The following is a 15,332-nucleotide window of genomic DNA, read 5'->3' on the forward strand; positions in this document are numbered from 1 at the left end:
TAACACCTTGTTGTTCCTTTACTTGTCAAATCATGCATTACTATTAACATCTCAGAAGTAAAGAAACAAACAGCGTGGACTGTCAAAACCTCAGCTACATTATCGTGAAAATAGAATTGTAAAGTGCTGCGCTTGAATTTCACTAAGAGCAAAGTTTAAAAATCCACTCACAGAAGTTGCTGCAATATTTGAGGGGAGAGAGGGTATTTTGAGGCAGCACATGTACTGCCTGGAGCTGAGCTGTCATAGCAACAACCTCATTAAATCGCCCCTCTTGGGAGCACTAACCTGTATCCCAACTGTTGGAAAGATGTCATTTATAATGGGACTTAATTCAGTTAAGAGTCAAAGTACAGGAGACTTACAGAAAAGTGAAATTGCTAATTTAAGGAATTCGCAAAGGAGCACAAACACCATATCAAGCAGCTGTGAAAAAACTTGGCTTTTGCCCTCATCTTCCATTTCCCGTAACCACCACTAGTATTTCAACCTTTCAAACATAAGGTTTACAACTTTTCAGAAATTCCTTTTTTTGTCCTTAAGAGCCCTGGTCAGGGGAGTGATAATGTGCCTCTTTTTACTTGTCTTTTATTGCCCCTATGCCCCTATAAGCACGGGATGGCCAACTCATCTGCCCACCCCAATTCTTCCCAACACTGAACTCCTGCGCCAGCAGCCCATAACAGCTTTCTCTTCTCCCTAGCTTTGCCACCCTTAAGGCTATTCCCCAAATGGATATTCAAATGAACACTTGGGTCCATCAACAGAAATATCCACCGACTTCTAGAGCTGCCTCAGTGCTGCACTTGTGACTTCCATAATGGAGTGGCAACGCAACGACAGAAATATATTAATGCGTATTTGGATTTCACTTTTAAAAATCTGTGATTTAATAACTTTAATTGACAGCAATAACACACGAGTACAATGCGTTTTGGAAGTGCCTTTCAGGTTTTTAAAGCAGTGGAGATAATTGTAGATGAAAAATGAAAGAAAACTGCACTGCTCAGAAAATGAGTCATTAACCTTTCAACTCGAGAGTTACCACCGGAATCCAGACCAGCAGGGCTGCAAGGGCTGCGAGAGATATAATAGAGGTAATTCAGTACTTTTAGTCTGATTTCTTTTAGTTGTCTTTTAAACTCTTCCCAACTTGGCCTCCATCTCCCCCAAAATATAGTCACTTGACATGTCATTAATGCATCACCAAATACATTTGCTGGATCTAATGAAAAAGCTGAGCTTTACATATTCTGTGCCCATAAGATGCTGTCCTCAGCATTAAGGTAAAAACCAAACTACTAATGTGATACCAGCGCTTTTGGCCTGAGTGACAAACCCAGAATTTCCTTTACTCTAGGAGCTCTTGTAGAAATTAAGGGTTGCAGCTCCAGTATTTGCGATCAAAGATCAAGGTGTCACTTAGAACAATATGATGTAGAGAAAAAGTAATAAAAATATCTGTGCAGTATCGGCTGTATGTAATAGGTTATTTACAGCTGCCTTCCAGGATGTCTTAGTTCAGAAGCAATGTACCTAGTTAACTTCCATGGAAGAGACCTGAACTGCAGAACATTGATTGGAAATCAAATTAATAGGTAACACCCCGTATAAAATGAGAGAATAGTGCATGCTTCCCATAATCTAAAGAAAATGAAGGTAATTTATTAAAGCTTTCCTCAAAAAGCACATTGGTCAGCCAGAAACAATACTGGGAAATAAATACATGGTTAAAGGAAAAAAATAATTTAAGAAGCTTTGAAAGAACATAACCGACTAAAGCATAAATTAAGAAAACCCTGCTCACATTTTCACTGACCTTAGTTGTCCCCCATGACACACTCCACAAGAGACTTTCCTTCTATGCTTATAAAAAATATTAACTGTCTTTTAATGAATTACTTTATAATTAAATATTCAATTATTACATTCTTGTTTGCTAGTTTGTTACCAAAAAAAAAATAAATCTCTGCAGCTGAAGGTGTGATTTTATCGGATATGCACGGAGCTGTGCAAGGCTGTCTGTATTTTAATGTGTTTATTTGCTGGCTGTTGGCAGAGTTGTCCCAGAGTATACTTGAAGCCAGTTGCAATGTACAGATTTTTCAATAAAAAGGCAGAAATATTGGCCAAACAGTTAATTAAATGGCACCAGGACATTTTTTTTCTCCTTTCACAAACTCCAGTTAGTATTCCAATCCTGTATTAGGTGCCCCAATGACACTGAAAATAATAAATCTTCATTTATTGTCAGTAGATTTCTAACCTGGTTGTTTTAAACAGCATGATGAACACATTTTAGCAGAATACATTAGCTGTGCCAATTTAATAAGAGCAAGATTGATGGAGCCTTCCCTTTTGTTTCTCCATACGGGGCAGAGCCCAACTGCAAGCACCCGGGGAAGGAAATCCCTTGGTTTGCCCTTCTTCAGCAACATTTTGCCCTTTTCTGGGATGCAAGTTCTCCTCCCCAGGCTGTTACCAGTCTGCCCTCTCCTAGTCTTTGCTACTGAAATTCATCAGCAATCTCAAGCACTAGCATCACCCAACAAGAGCAGCATCATGACGAGCAGCATCAGCCCCGATGGCTATGCTGCCGTGCTCAAGATCTGCTCATTTTTTCCTCATTATTTGGTTCAAACGAATTGAAGTCTGTCACCACCTCCAGCAGAGAAGACATTTTTGGTTCTCAGGTCAGATGGTCTGTCAAATGAAGGGCTACAAAGGCCAAAGAGGGGAAGAAAGACTTCTCCCCACACTCTATGACCCTTTATTCCAGTATCACCGCCCTGAAAAGATACAATTTTTACCCCCTTGAACTACATATTTTCTGTATTTTCATATTTACATAGCTATCATTGAGCAAAGAACTGATCTGGGCCTGAAGCCTGCTGCACTCATGGGGATGGACTCCAGCATGACCAACCCTGCCCAGCTGCCCCACTGCAGCTCCACCCACAGCAGAAGCTGAAATTAAACCTCTCCCGCAACGCTTTGCCCAGCCCCAGCTCTTCAGGGATTTTGCTTTAAAAGTTACATCTAATTTAGCAGATGTTGGCAGTTTTGCAGCAGCTTACCCCAGCCATTTCTCCACAGAAACCCGTGATGGCAAAGCAGGAGGCCTAACCTTGCGAGTGATACGAGCCCCACTGGCCTAGCGGGAAGCTCAGGTTTTAAGCGGTGTTTCTCCCCAGGTATGGGTACGCATATTATTACCAGCTAATGAAATTCAGACACATATCTCCTACTTATTGCTTCTGAAGGATACCTTTTTGGATGTTTTGTGGACCAGACTGACATCTATGAAGATATTAGCCTTTTTTAAAAAATACATTTTGAACCAATATTCATGTCATTATGAGAATCAAAATAAATGTTAATAAACAATGAGATTTTGGACTATATTATTGGACCATTTCAACTAGAACATTCTCTGACAATTTGCTAGACTATGGATTCTGTCTGCTCTAAACAGTAACAGATTTCTCAGAAAAAAATGGTACCTATCCAGGCACGCAGACTGGCAAATTTTGAGATCTCAGTTTATATCAATAACTATATTCTACTGCTCCTAAAAAACAAAAGAGCTCTAAAGATTAGACTATTCCCCAAAATACAGCTTTTAGAAATCTGGTTATTTAAAATAACTGGTTGCTTTAAAGGGCAACTATTTCCACAGCACAAAGTTCACGTAGATTTCCCTGCAAGTCCCAAATGCAAACACTATCTGCAAAGTCCATATGCTTTGTATTTCGCAAAAGCTTTGCAGAATACATTTAACATGAGAGAAAAGAGTTGGATTTTATTCTTCACTTCATCTTTTTGACAGAAAGGTGTCAATAGAAAGATGTTGACAAGAAAGCAAACCAGAGCCTGTGTAACTTTATTACTGAAGTACGAGGAGATTACTTTTTGTTATTAAAACATCAATGTGCTACAGCTGACATTTGTGCCTTACAGTGCCAGCAATTTCTATTGGGATGAGCTGTTTTATACCTTCAGTTATTTATCAGTCATGAAAAAAAAAGTTATTCTTTAAGTCTACAATAATGCAGGTGAATGTAAAATACATCCATATGGACCTGAAGTCCCGGAGTGCATTACCGTTCATTTCTATAAAAATTAGATCTGGATCATCCATGAATTTTTCACTAATACATTCATTTTCAAAAGCAACGGCTTCAAGGAGTTCTGTATTTTCATGAAGGAAAGAAGGAAGATTGATTTCCCATGGCTTATAAAAGACAATACTCACACATGCCAAACACTGCTGCTCATCACCTCTTCTATTCCAGAATGCAAACTCTGTGGTTCAGAAACAGAGCAGAAACTTAGTAAGAGCTGTGGTGTTTATATTTTTGGTTTTGTACTGGACATGGCCTTTCTTGCTCCCTACCAAATAAAATAATCCTGTAATTTAACAAGTAGCCCTCCTAGCCTCTCTGTTTCCATTATCCACTTCTAGTCTGTTTGCTTCCCTGAGGCTGCAATTCCAAATGAAAGCAACATTCAACAGGCACTTGTATCATCAAAAGCTGTTACTCTCTAATAAGCTCTGCAGCACCTGGACTCCTGAAGTTGTAAGAGGTTTTCCCAGGCATGAGATTTTGGAAATTTGATTAAAAATAGAGATAGTCTACCCAAGGTGTCAATGTGAGATGAGCAAGTACAGTTACCATTCTGCTTGCCCGCAGTACAAACACAAAACCTATGGCCAGCAGATGTTTGTTGTGACACAGAAAATGAAATTATTCAAAGATTTCCATTTAGACGTGGCAACTTTTCTGCTCAGTGCAAAACAGGATTTAAAATGGAATTCAGTGTAAATGCAATATTTAGAAGTAACTTCCCCTTATTCATTTTATGTATGCATGATCAGCCAGCAGTGACCATTTTAAGATGACCACCCAAAACACACAGGTATTCTACCCCAAATCAGAAAAACAGTTCTAGAAACAGTTCTCCACAGTACTGCTTTACTCATGGAACCACCAAGGACATACTATATCATCTTTAGAAAAAATGGCCACTGTGGGGCTAAACAGACTGTTGATCTATTACTCTCTGACATTTTTTCCTTAAGATATATAAAGCTATAAAAGGCATTCTATTAAGTTTGCATACTTACATCATGCTTTTCATATATATTTGATATATATATATATACAAAGTCTTTTATAAAGCACTTAAATCCAACAACTAATTTACAAATGTGACGCAGAATCCAAGTTGTGCCATACCTACTACTACTTTAGCACTTATTTTATGAAAGTGTTTTTTAGTGTGCTCCTAAAAATTCACGGCCACACATTAAGCACTCCTGTAGTTTAAACTCATTTGCTGGCCAGCTTCTGAGCACCAGTCAACACCACAAGAGCAGCAATCACGGCACGTTTAGCTGCATTACCTTTTTTTGCAAGGCACATTTGACACAGCGCGATACCATTGTGCAAAGACAGGCCACCAATTAACGTAAATCAGTGTGGTTTCATTGAAGAGCATTTAATGATTCTAACTGACGAAATCATAACACGGTTCATAGTGTTTTACTCATTGCTGAATAACGTTAATTGGTTAGTGGAGTTTGTTTTTTTTCAGTAAAAGAAAAAATATTTTATCACAGAAGTGTATGAATTGTATCAAGAGTATTCCACAGCAAAAGCAGTAATGTGTTAGAAATATAAGCAGTTTTATATGCTTGAATGTGCTTTAAATACCAAGCCTCACAGTTTGTATCTGAGCAGTATTTCAGAATTTCGTCATCATGTTGACAGCCATCTGCTTCAAACTCTCTTCCTACTGCCCAAAGAGTGGTCAAAATTGGGTACTGACAAATCGAATTTCTACACCGAAAGGAAGCTTCTCATAGGACAAAGTAAGTCACACAGGCTAGAGATCTGAACATACACTCCTGGAAGTTTGGAGGGAATAAATAAGGTTACGGACACCCAGATCTGACAGTCTCCCGCAGCGTTACGGGATATGCAGTTAGCAGGTATCTGAAAACGTCAAAGTGGCAGATTAGCTGACACCAATTCTCCGGAGGAGTATAATCTACAGAGTAAATGGGTAATATTTTATACTGTCAGCTCTGTTTAAGTCACAGCCTTCAAAACCCAAAGAAAGAAATGTAAGGTAACAAGCGCAAGGGAAGGAATTCATTCCGATGGGTCTGTGTGCACATGCTGACCTGAATAGCATGCTCCTATTTGAAAAAATATGCTAATGGACCATTTGGGTCAGGGCATGAGATTATGTCTGCCCAGCCCCTCCCTGTGCTCCTGGCTTTGCTATACACAGTATCTTCAACGCTCTCCCTGTACATCCAAGGTTTAATATACACGTTTATACTTGCAATCTGTCCTCACAGAAGTAGCTTATAGCAGCCCTACACGGTTAACTGCTGCAGATCAGGCTAGCTTCAGAGCCAGCATCTGCAAGATACCTGCCTGCTCTGAGGTAGCCCTGCTTTGTCATCAACAGAAGCGCAAAAGCGATTCAGCCTGACAAACCACAGCCATGGAGTAGTGCCTTAGTTTTCACATCTTTACACCTGTGTAGTCCCAATTTGCTTCATCTCCCCTGTATATGATGTAATGCTAGTCTAAAACATTTTGCCTAAGCCTACTATAACGAGACACTACTATGAAGAAACCTTTTGTTGTTCACTGTTCTTTCCGTAATCTTAAGAACCAGCCACTTGGCTTAGTGTCACCCAAGAGGAATAAATTCAGTATTGCAGCGTTCTTCCCTTGCTCCCTGTCCTTAACTCTGCCTGCCAATATCCCTCAAAATAGAAGTTTCATTGCAGTTACACAAAATAAGCCATTTTAAACCAAGTGTTTCAAATGAGGTGAGATTATAGGTCTTCCAACATTTCTCAACTGGCTAGATAGTAGTGGTTTATCTAGTAGTAGGAAAAAATGCTCAAAGTAAAATACTAAGTAAAAAGAAAGAAGTCTACATTTTTCTTTAACAGGTTCCATTTATACGGTCTGACAAAACAGAAAGTAAACGTTTTTTAATATATATCTTCACATATAACTTGTATGTAAAATGATAAATCCCATGAACAATGACACTTCAAAGTGTCAAGAAGCAGCAGACTAGATGTAACATTCCAGGGACACAATGTAATAAAATTGCAGCAGTTTCTAAATCATAATTGTTGTTGTTTTTGTTTGTTTGTTTGTTTTTTCCCAGCTACGTTTGTTCTTTCCCCACCTCCACTCACATCAAGGAATTGGGAAGTGGGCTGCGGAGAACACCCAGGCTTATCCCAGCCCCTAGCTGGGCTTCGCAGAATCACCCTGCTGCTGTACCTCTTCTGGCAGCCCCAGAGAATCTCAGAGCTTAAGTAGAGATGATGGAAGGACTGAACGAGAACAGCAAAAGCATTTATAAATATGACTGAGAACTTTTAAAGCTTCATATGTATGTATGAGCAGGAAATAGCCCTGTCTATCCTCATAGAGCAATGCTGTATTTCTGCCATTCATCCAGTAATAGCTCACCTCCACCTGTAAGCTGAGCAAATCCTGAGCATGCAGGGTTTGCATGACTGGAATACTGCTGAAACATGGATTATTTGGAGGGAAAAAAAAAAAAAAAAAAAAAAAAAAGCATCAAAAGGAACTCAACTGTGCTCATCTCTGGATAGGCACACGACTCATAAGGAGCCAGGTTGCTGAATGACAAAGTGCCATCCTCACATCCCTCCCAGACCAGCATTTGGGAACTGGATCAAAACCCACTGGAAGCAAGACAAGTTTTCCACGCTCTTCCATGAGTTGTGGATCAGTCTGTCAGAGCACTTGGTACAAAAACACCTTCACAATTTAGGAATCGAGTGCTCACCCCTCAGCCAAGTGCCATCTCCCTGTTTTTACTAATCACATTCAGGCAGTAGGAAGCCAAACGAGCCACACTTGTTATATTACTGTTGAACATCCCTGCCACTGTACTGCACTGCTCTAATCCAGCAGATTTTGTGTTCTGAATTCCTTTTAATGAGTCTTTGCTACTTTAAATGAGTGATAACTAGGAGTAACAAGACATCTTGAATGCAAAGTACAGTGCTTCATCTAGAAAACGAGCCAGCTTTGTCTGCCTTACACAGAACCAGGTTTAAGTACAACCAAATGGCTTCCAGGTAGTAGACAATACATATCAGCATATTGATCTGTCTGGAATTTTGTCTCTTTTTCTGACCTCAGGAGAGGGTGGTCCATTTAAAACAATAGATTTATATTTTTTTTTTTAATGAGAAATTGACCATTTATCATTAAAAATAAACAATTTATGAAATAACTCATTTTCTAGAGGAACATTACAAACTGAGAACAGCAATCATGAATTTGATCCATATATTTCAGAATTAGATGTGGGAAATATAAAAGTGAGTTCAATACAAGGAACCCAATCAAAACTGAACCAAACTTCAGAATAAAAATACTGCAAGAAATAGTTAATTTATTGTATAAAAGCTGTAGTAAAAAACAGACAAAACATAACTTTATTAAGTCTACCAATTAAGATTTCCCAATGATATTTTAATAAAATGATCCAAAGTTTCCTTGCACTTCTGAATCCTGACCCCATAACCACCAAGTCCAGAACAAAGAATACATTGATCTCAGAGGTATAAACTCAGGGCTATAATCTGTTTGTTAACACAGTGAAGCATAAATAAAAAACAATATTCTCCTGAGAAGAAAGCTTCACTGCTCAATGACATGCTTTCATTTCATAAGCACACAGTTTTACACAAATACCAATATACTTTGGGTAAATCAGCATGTGTTTGCATATGCAAAAGAGCATCCAAGTAGCTATGAACTTGCGCTGCTCTTCTTTCATCTTCACAGGATTTGCAAGCAAGAAGAGGCAGGTGTTTTGGGGAAAGCTATCCATCATCTAGAAACTTACTGCCATTTTTTCCATGATCATTTTGCATTAGTAACTTTTTTTTTTTTTCCACATGCACTTTTATGGCTGCACTATGCCACAGCATTTCTCCAAAGAGGCACATTTAAAGAAGGATATATTAGAAGTAGTAGCGTTTTGGTACCTCCAATGTCTTAAAATATCCTAAAAAATTACATTTGAGGAAAAATACTTGCCAGCACATCACAACATGTGAAAATACAACCATTCTAACAGAGTACAATAAGCAGCTTCCCAAACTATTTGACAATATCAAAATTGTATTTTAAAAGTTGTTGACAAAAAGAGTTTTGGTTAGTTTGCAGATAGGCGAATTAAAATCATAAAGCATTACATGAAAATTGCCTGGGTATCTTTTTGTGCTGCTGAAGCGTGTGCTTGTGTGAGCAGAAGAGGTCTCCCCTTGACAGAACAGCCCACAGGAGAAATACTGCATTTGGAAAGCATTGCATCAGCATTTGTCTTGCACATGGTCTGTTCCCCTTTCAATATATCATCATAAGACTATTCGAAAAACACAAAACTGTATGTTTTCATTCCCCACGTTTCCTTTGTTCATTCAAGGAAAAAAAATACTGAAGCTTATGAACAGGTATTAAATAAAAACTCAGTGGTTGAGAAAACCTGGAGGAATTGTATATATTTTTCTTATTCTCAAAGTTTAAGATTCATCTCTACAGCATTTCTTATCACTCTCAGTGAATCAGTTATTCAACAGTGTCACACACAGAAGTCACCAAGGAACCTTCTACTGACAGTAAGGCAATGGGTAGTCCAAAATACATTGATCTTACAGAAAGAAACGAAAAAAAATGCATTCTTATTTCTGAAGCAAAGGTGTGTTTCAACAGTTTGGCTCTTCTGGAAGGCCACGTTATTCAGCAGACAGCAACACATGAGATGTTTAGGAACATCAGCTGGCGTTAAGAGCACATTTCAGGACACAATGTACCGTATCTAGAACTCCTAATACTGTAATCTCTACTTTTCCACCTCAGAGAGTTCAACTGGATTTCTAACCGAATAGAAATAAAAATCTCCAAGTGTACCTCACTTCAAGACTGGCATTACATCATCTTTAAAAAGTCCTATTACTTAGCAATGCCCTTATGTATCCCAGTCTTTTGTTATTAATACACAACTGCAATTTATTACAAAATGATCGATAAATGGAGTTGCTAAAGAGACATACAATCTTCTTTTTAGTGCCCAATTTTATTTCCAGCTTGGTAGGGTTCATAAAAAAGAATATAGTGCCCAAGCCCAATTCTATGTCTACATGACAGGGAGGAAGCCTCGACATACCCGATAACAAGATACAACAGATATACCTACACTTCCCAGGTACGCAGGAAGATCTTCCTACTACAAGGATCTTACCAATTAAATTAGATTAACAGCATAGTGAACACACTACTGGGAAAAGCACGTCTTTGTCTCTAATGATCCTTCCTAGCTCCCACTAAATCTACCTTAGGACACGGTGTTTTAGGGGAATCCCGTTCCTGGGGTTCCAGAGCTTGTGTGCAGCCCAGCATTGCCCACTGGTCCTGGCACAGCAGGGGCAAGCCATGATCCTGCTCACATCACTTTGGGTCTACCCAACAGCATCGGGAAACTCAGTGCACCTCGGGAATTTTTAGTGCTGTGGTCATCAAGTAGCCAGCTGAAATACAGCTCTGCTTACAAATATTTGCATCCTTTCCATAGACCAAATTTGAGACCCCAAAACTTGTTTAGCTAAAACAAACCAGTGGGTTGGACAGAAGGTACATAGTCATTTGAGTAACATTTAAAAATCTAATTAATTTCTAATTGTACTTGCAAATTTAGGATCCATTCTGCAGTGCCTGCACTTAGCCCAAGCTTTCACTAAGCACAGACTCAACAGTCATCATGACTTACATAAAAATAATCACTTTCTGATATTTTTATCTTCAGGGTTCACGTTAAAAGTGTTTTGGGTAAGTGCAATTAAAATTATTTCCCTAAGCAAATTTTATTTAATTATATTTTAAGGAACATAACTATTAAAGACAGATTAATATATTAAAAACTAGGAAAAACAACATGCTGGGACTCAAAGTACGATGCTGTAACAAGGACTTTCTACTACTTAGATTACCAGCATCTCTACAGATAGACAGAACTCTAAGTTCTTAAATTAAAATTACATAAGTACTTTACAATCAATAAAGAGAAACCTATTTTCTTCAACTCCAAATAACAGACAAAAAGACATACAACAGGCTCTAGAGGAACAAGGGCTTCCAAACTGCACTTATTTCATTGCTACTGTGAGTTTTGCCACTTGAAGCAAGTGGGGTAAGACTGGGATCCATATGACTGTAAAGGTATGTGTATGTGCTCAAATTCACTTGGAACATTTCAGAGAAAAAAAAAAAAAGCTACTCTGTGAAGTACGAAGAGATTTTCTATAGGTCTTTGGAGAATAGCTACTTCAACATGCAGGAATACTAGACAAAACCCAGACAAAACCCCTATGATAAATTAGCAGAAGATTGGCCACAGAACAAGTTTACATGCAGTCCTTTCATATAATACATACGGTTTTGAACTGTAAAACAAAGTTTTGCCTTTTAAGTAGTTTGTGCATTTATAACACTTTTCCTTTTATTAAACCAAAGATCTCCAAAACCATTGAACTGAGCATAAAATAACTTGAATAAGAGAGAATACATACGTCGATTCAGAGAAAACCCAACACAGTTTGCTCAGTCTCCAGAAGCATCAGGATTTTGTGCATGCAATCACATACTCAATCGTGGAGGCACATACATCACTGATTGCCCCATAAAACCAGTCACTGAAATTGCACTTGTGGAAATCTCTCACGATTTCTTTCTTTAATTACTTCTTATTGCACATCCTTCTAACTACTGTCCTAAATTCCTTGATATATCTTCAAGCTTCTCTGTAATTGTGCCTCTCCCGTGACAGATAAGTTCTTAAAAGCACACCGTGCTTCCTGCAGTATTGTTCTTCGGAATAAATAAATAGGAATGTCGCTGCGACCTTGGACGTATTTCTTTTGGGTATAAGATATTAGTACTTATCTATGTCCAAGACACATAAAACATGAGTATGAAGCAAGCGCCTCTGTAGCACAGCACAGGAAGAGATTTTTTGGGAATACTTCCCAATGCACTGCCAAACTGGAGCTCAGGCTGGTAAAGCACAGCAGTGTTTGGTGCACTTGGTTTCAAACATTCAGCTAGTAACAGGATGGCTGGTACCCCCCTGGCAGCCCCACTGCCACCTGCTGGGGCACCTTGCTGGAAAGGGAAGGCCACCAGCAATCACCCCCACCAGAAGGAGGCAAATTTATTTCACCTGGTCTGTTTCTGCTGCCCGGCAAGTAATCCAAATTAACATCAGCTGAACCTTGAACCTGAAAACTCCATTTTAAGTCATTCATTTCCAACCCTTACTTAAGTATGGTCAAAGGACACCCTGAAAACAGTAAATTCCCTGCTAAGTGGAACAAAGATGGAAATTTCTGAAGGCTTTATGACTTCAGAGAGGAGTAGCTTTCAGGGAAGTTTGCCTTTTCTTTAAAGGCTTAAGATACACAAAAGCATGAATTGAACATGCAATACACTGTCATTTGGGGGAAAGGGCTGAGTTTTAATGTACCAGAGAACACCTCTCTGCTTGGTTCAAAGACTACCTCTGGAGGAGGACCACCTGCAGGACCATGCAGACAAGGACCACCAGGGCAACCTGCCAGCTGTGGTCTGCCACCAAGCTGTGGGCAAACAATGAGCGGCAAGCCTATTAATAACGAGCCACGTACTTATTAGTGCTACTGGGGATACGCATTTCACTGGGGGAAAGAACCAAATCACACTACACAGTTGTACAGGTTATCCAAACCCAGATCCTGAGGCTGGGCACCTTCTTCACAGCCCCAGGGCCACCAGCTCCAGTTCTGGAAAGGTGGGGATGGGACTTCGAGCTCCTCAGCCTCGCCAGCATTAGCAAGGCTCCTCAGGCTTCTCAACTTCTTTACCAGGATAACCACAAGGGAATTGGGTTGTGAGCCTCCTTGGGAAGAGGCTGACTGAAGCACTGTAAGGTGAGCTGTACCTCCTTGTCACCCAAGAGGCACAACCTCAGCTGCAGGACTTCTCCCTCCCGGAGGGACTCCCCTCTTCAGACTGCCTTTTTCCTTCTTTTTCACCTCATTTCCATATTTCTGAACATTTTTCCTTCCCAACTTATATATACATATATATATATATATGTATATAATGTAATATATATGTCATGTAATATACTCTAGAGTAGCTGTAACCTGTCTGAGGACAGAGCTGGTCCGATAAAACTCCTCCAGCATATTGCAAACATAGAGAAAAGCTTTACATGCTTCAAACTTTGGTGTTTTTTCTTCCCTCCCCCTTTTTCCTAACATTTTCCACTGGTCTAATAGGTGTCACCTCTCCCTGCAGCACCTCACTAATATTTAATATCACCATGGCTACCACAACACTGCTATTAACACAATCCATGACATTTCCCCAATTCTCGTATTACCAATGGCGAGCCACGGTGCATCCCAAATTTCACTGCCTTTCACATACATTAAGCCTGGCACGCTTCGGTGCCCCAGAATTTCCTCTCGTAAAGGAAAATCAGCTTGGTACGGTCAATAATTTTTGCAGCATATCAAAGTTTATCTGATGTGCAAATGTAATTTTCTTTCTGGAAGCCTCATCCCGAATCCCTTTTAGGTTGAGACCACTTGACATTTTTTAACAAAACGCCTTTTAAGTCCTAATGTGTACTCCGCTCGGTTTTGATAAGACATGACGTTACGATATGATGAGTTAGTTGATTCTGAGTAAATTTGATTTATCCCACTTTTGGGGCTGGTATGATTTACAAGGATGCTGCCTTTTAAGATGGGATTGATTGTAACGTAAGCTGACAGCACTTTTTTTTTTTTTTTTTTGTGAAATGCTGAATCCGAGCAAGGTAACTACAAACACAAAATACGGGGAAAACGATGCAAAACTGAGACACCAGAAACTGATACTGAGGAAGAAGTGGCACCTGCTTATCTCCATCGGGGAGGGGGGACAGAGCGACAGACCCGTTTCCAGCACAATTCCACCAAATATTTGCAAGTTTCGTTTTTATTCCCCGGCTCAGAGGCAGGCTGCAGCCGCGGAAAGCCAACCTGCCCGTTTGGGGAGCACGGCGGAAAGTTCGTGAAATATTTTCCATCGCGCAAACCCCATCGCGACCGCCGAGATTCGCCTCCAGACTGAAGTACGAGCGCAGGCACCGGGCGTAGAGCCGGCTCGTCCTTCCCCCCCTCCGGTAGCTCGCGTGTCGCGACACCGGACGCTACCGCCGCTCGTTCGCGTAGCCGCGTGTCGCGACAAAGCTGTCGCAGAGGGAGTTGTGGAGCGGCGCGGAGCCAACTTGGGCGGGCAGGAGCCGGGCGCACCTCGGGGCGGCGGCGCCGGGAGCCCGATTCGGAGTCAGCTCTGCTCCGGTGCCAGCGCGGAGCCGCCGCGCCCCAAGGGGTCCCGGAGCCCCTTCCTCGCCCGGACCGCGGCGGGTCGCCGGCTGTGCCCCCATCCCCTTCTCCATCCTCATCTTCATCCCAATCCTCATCTTCATCCTCATCCCCATCCCCTTCTCCATCCTCATCCTCATCTTCATCCTCGACCTCATCCCCATCCTCACTCCATCCCCTTCTCCATCCCCATCCTCACCCCTACCCTCACCCCATCCCCTTCTCCATCCCCATCCCCTAAGTTTCCACGCCGCCACCCCGGCTCAGGGGCAGCCTCCAAACTTCCCCGCCGCGCTGCCAGCAGCGGCACGGGCAGCATCACCAGCTCCGCAAAGTTCCCCGGGCTGCCGCCCCTTACCTCCGCGGGCTCCCGCTGCCCGGCCGCCGGCCGGTAATCCCCAGAGCGCTGCCGCCAGGGCCAGGAGGAGCGCGGGCATCGCGGCGGGTGCGGAGCGGCGGAGGCAGCTCCGCCGTTGCGCGGGGACCGGGGAGCAGCAGCAGCGGCAGCAGCAGCAGAAGCAGCGGCAGCAGCGGGGCTTTGCGGCTCCGGGCTCACCGCACGCAGCGAGCGGGCAGCGCGGGGCGCCCGCGGCCCCCAGCGCCGCGCTCCGCCCCCGCCCGCCCCGCGCCCCGCCCCGCGGCACGCCCCGCGCCCGCGGAGCCGCGCGGAGGAAGGCGGCTGCCACCCCCCGCACGCGGGGCACTTTTTGCCTTCTTCTTCTTCTTCTTTTTTTTTTTTCTAAATCTTTTTTGTTTATTATTATTATTATTATTTTTAATTTCATCTTTTTTTTTCTTCTTTTTTTTTTTTTACTTATTTTTTTTTCCTTTTTTATTT

General features: G+C 41.5%; 1 protein-coding gene across 1 annotated transcript in view; it reads right to left on the bottom strand.

Moving 5' to 3' along the window:
- The window catches only part of LRP1B (LDL receptor related protein 1B), a gene marked incomplete at both ends in the record, with an annotated part of 666,837 nt that extends 651,906 nt beyond the window's left edge, over positions 1–14,931 (bottom strand). Inside the window, one exon of the mRNA XM_082763005.1 lies at positions 14,853–14,931. Within this exon, the coding sequence (XP_082619131.1) occupies positions 14,853–14,931 (79 nt within the window). The remainder of the gene's footprint in view (positions 1–14,852) is intronic.
- Positions 14,932–15,332: the final 401 nt, after the last annotated feature.

This window comes from Aythya marila, assembly GCF_965140915.1.
Source record: "Aythya marila genome assembly, chromosome: 6".
NCBI lineage: Eukaryota > Metazoa > Chordata > Aves > Anseriformes > Anatidae > Aythya > Aythya marila.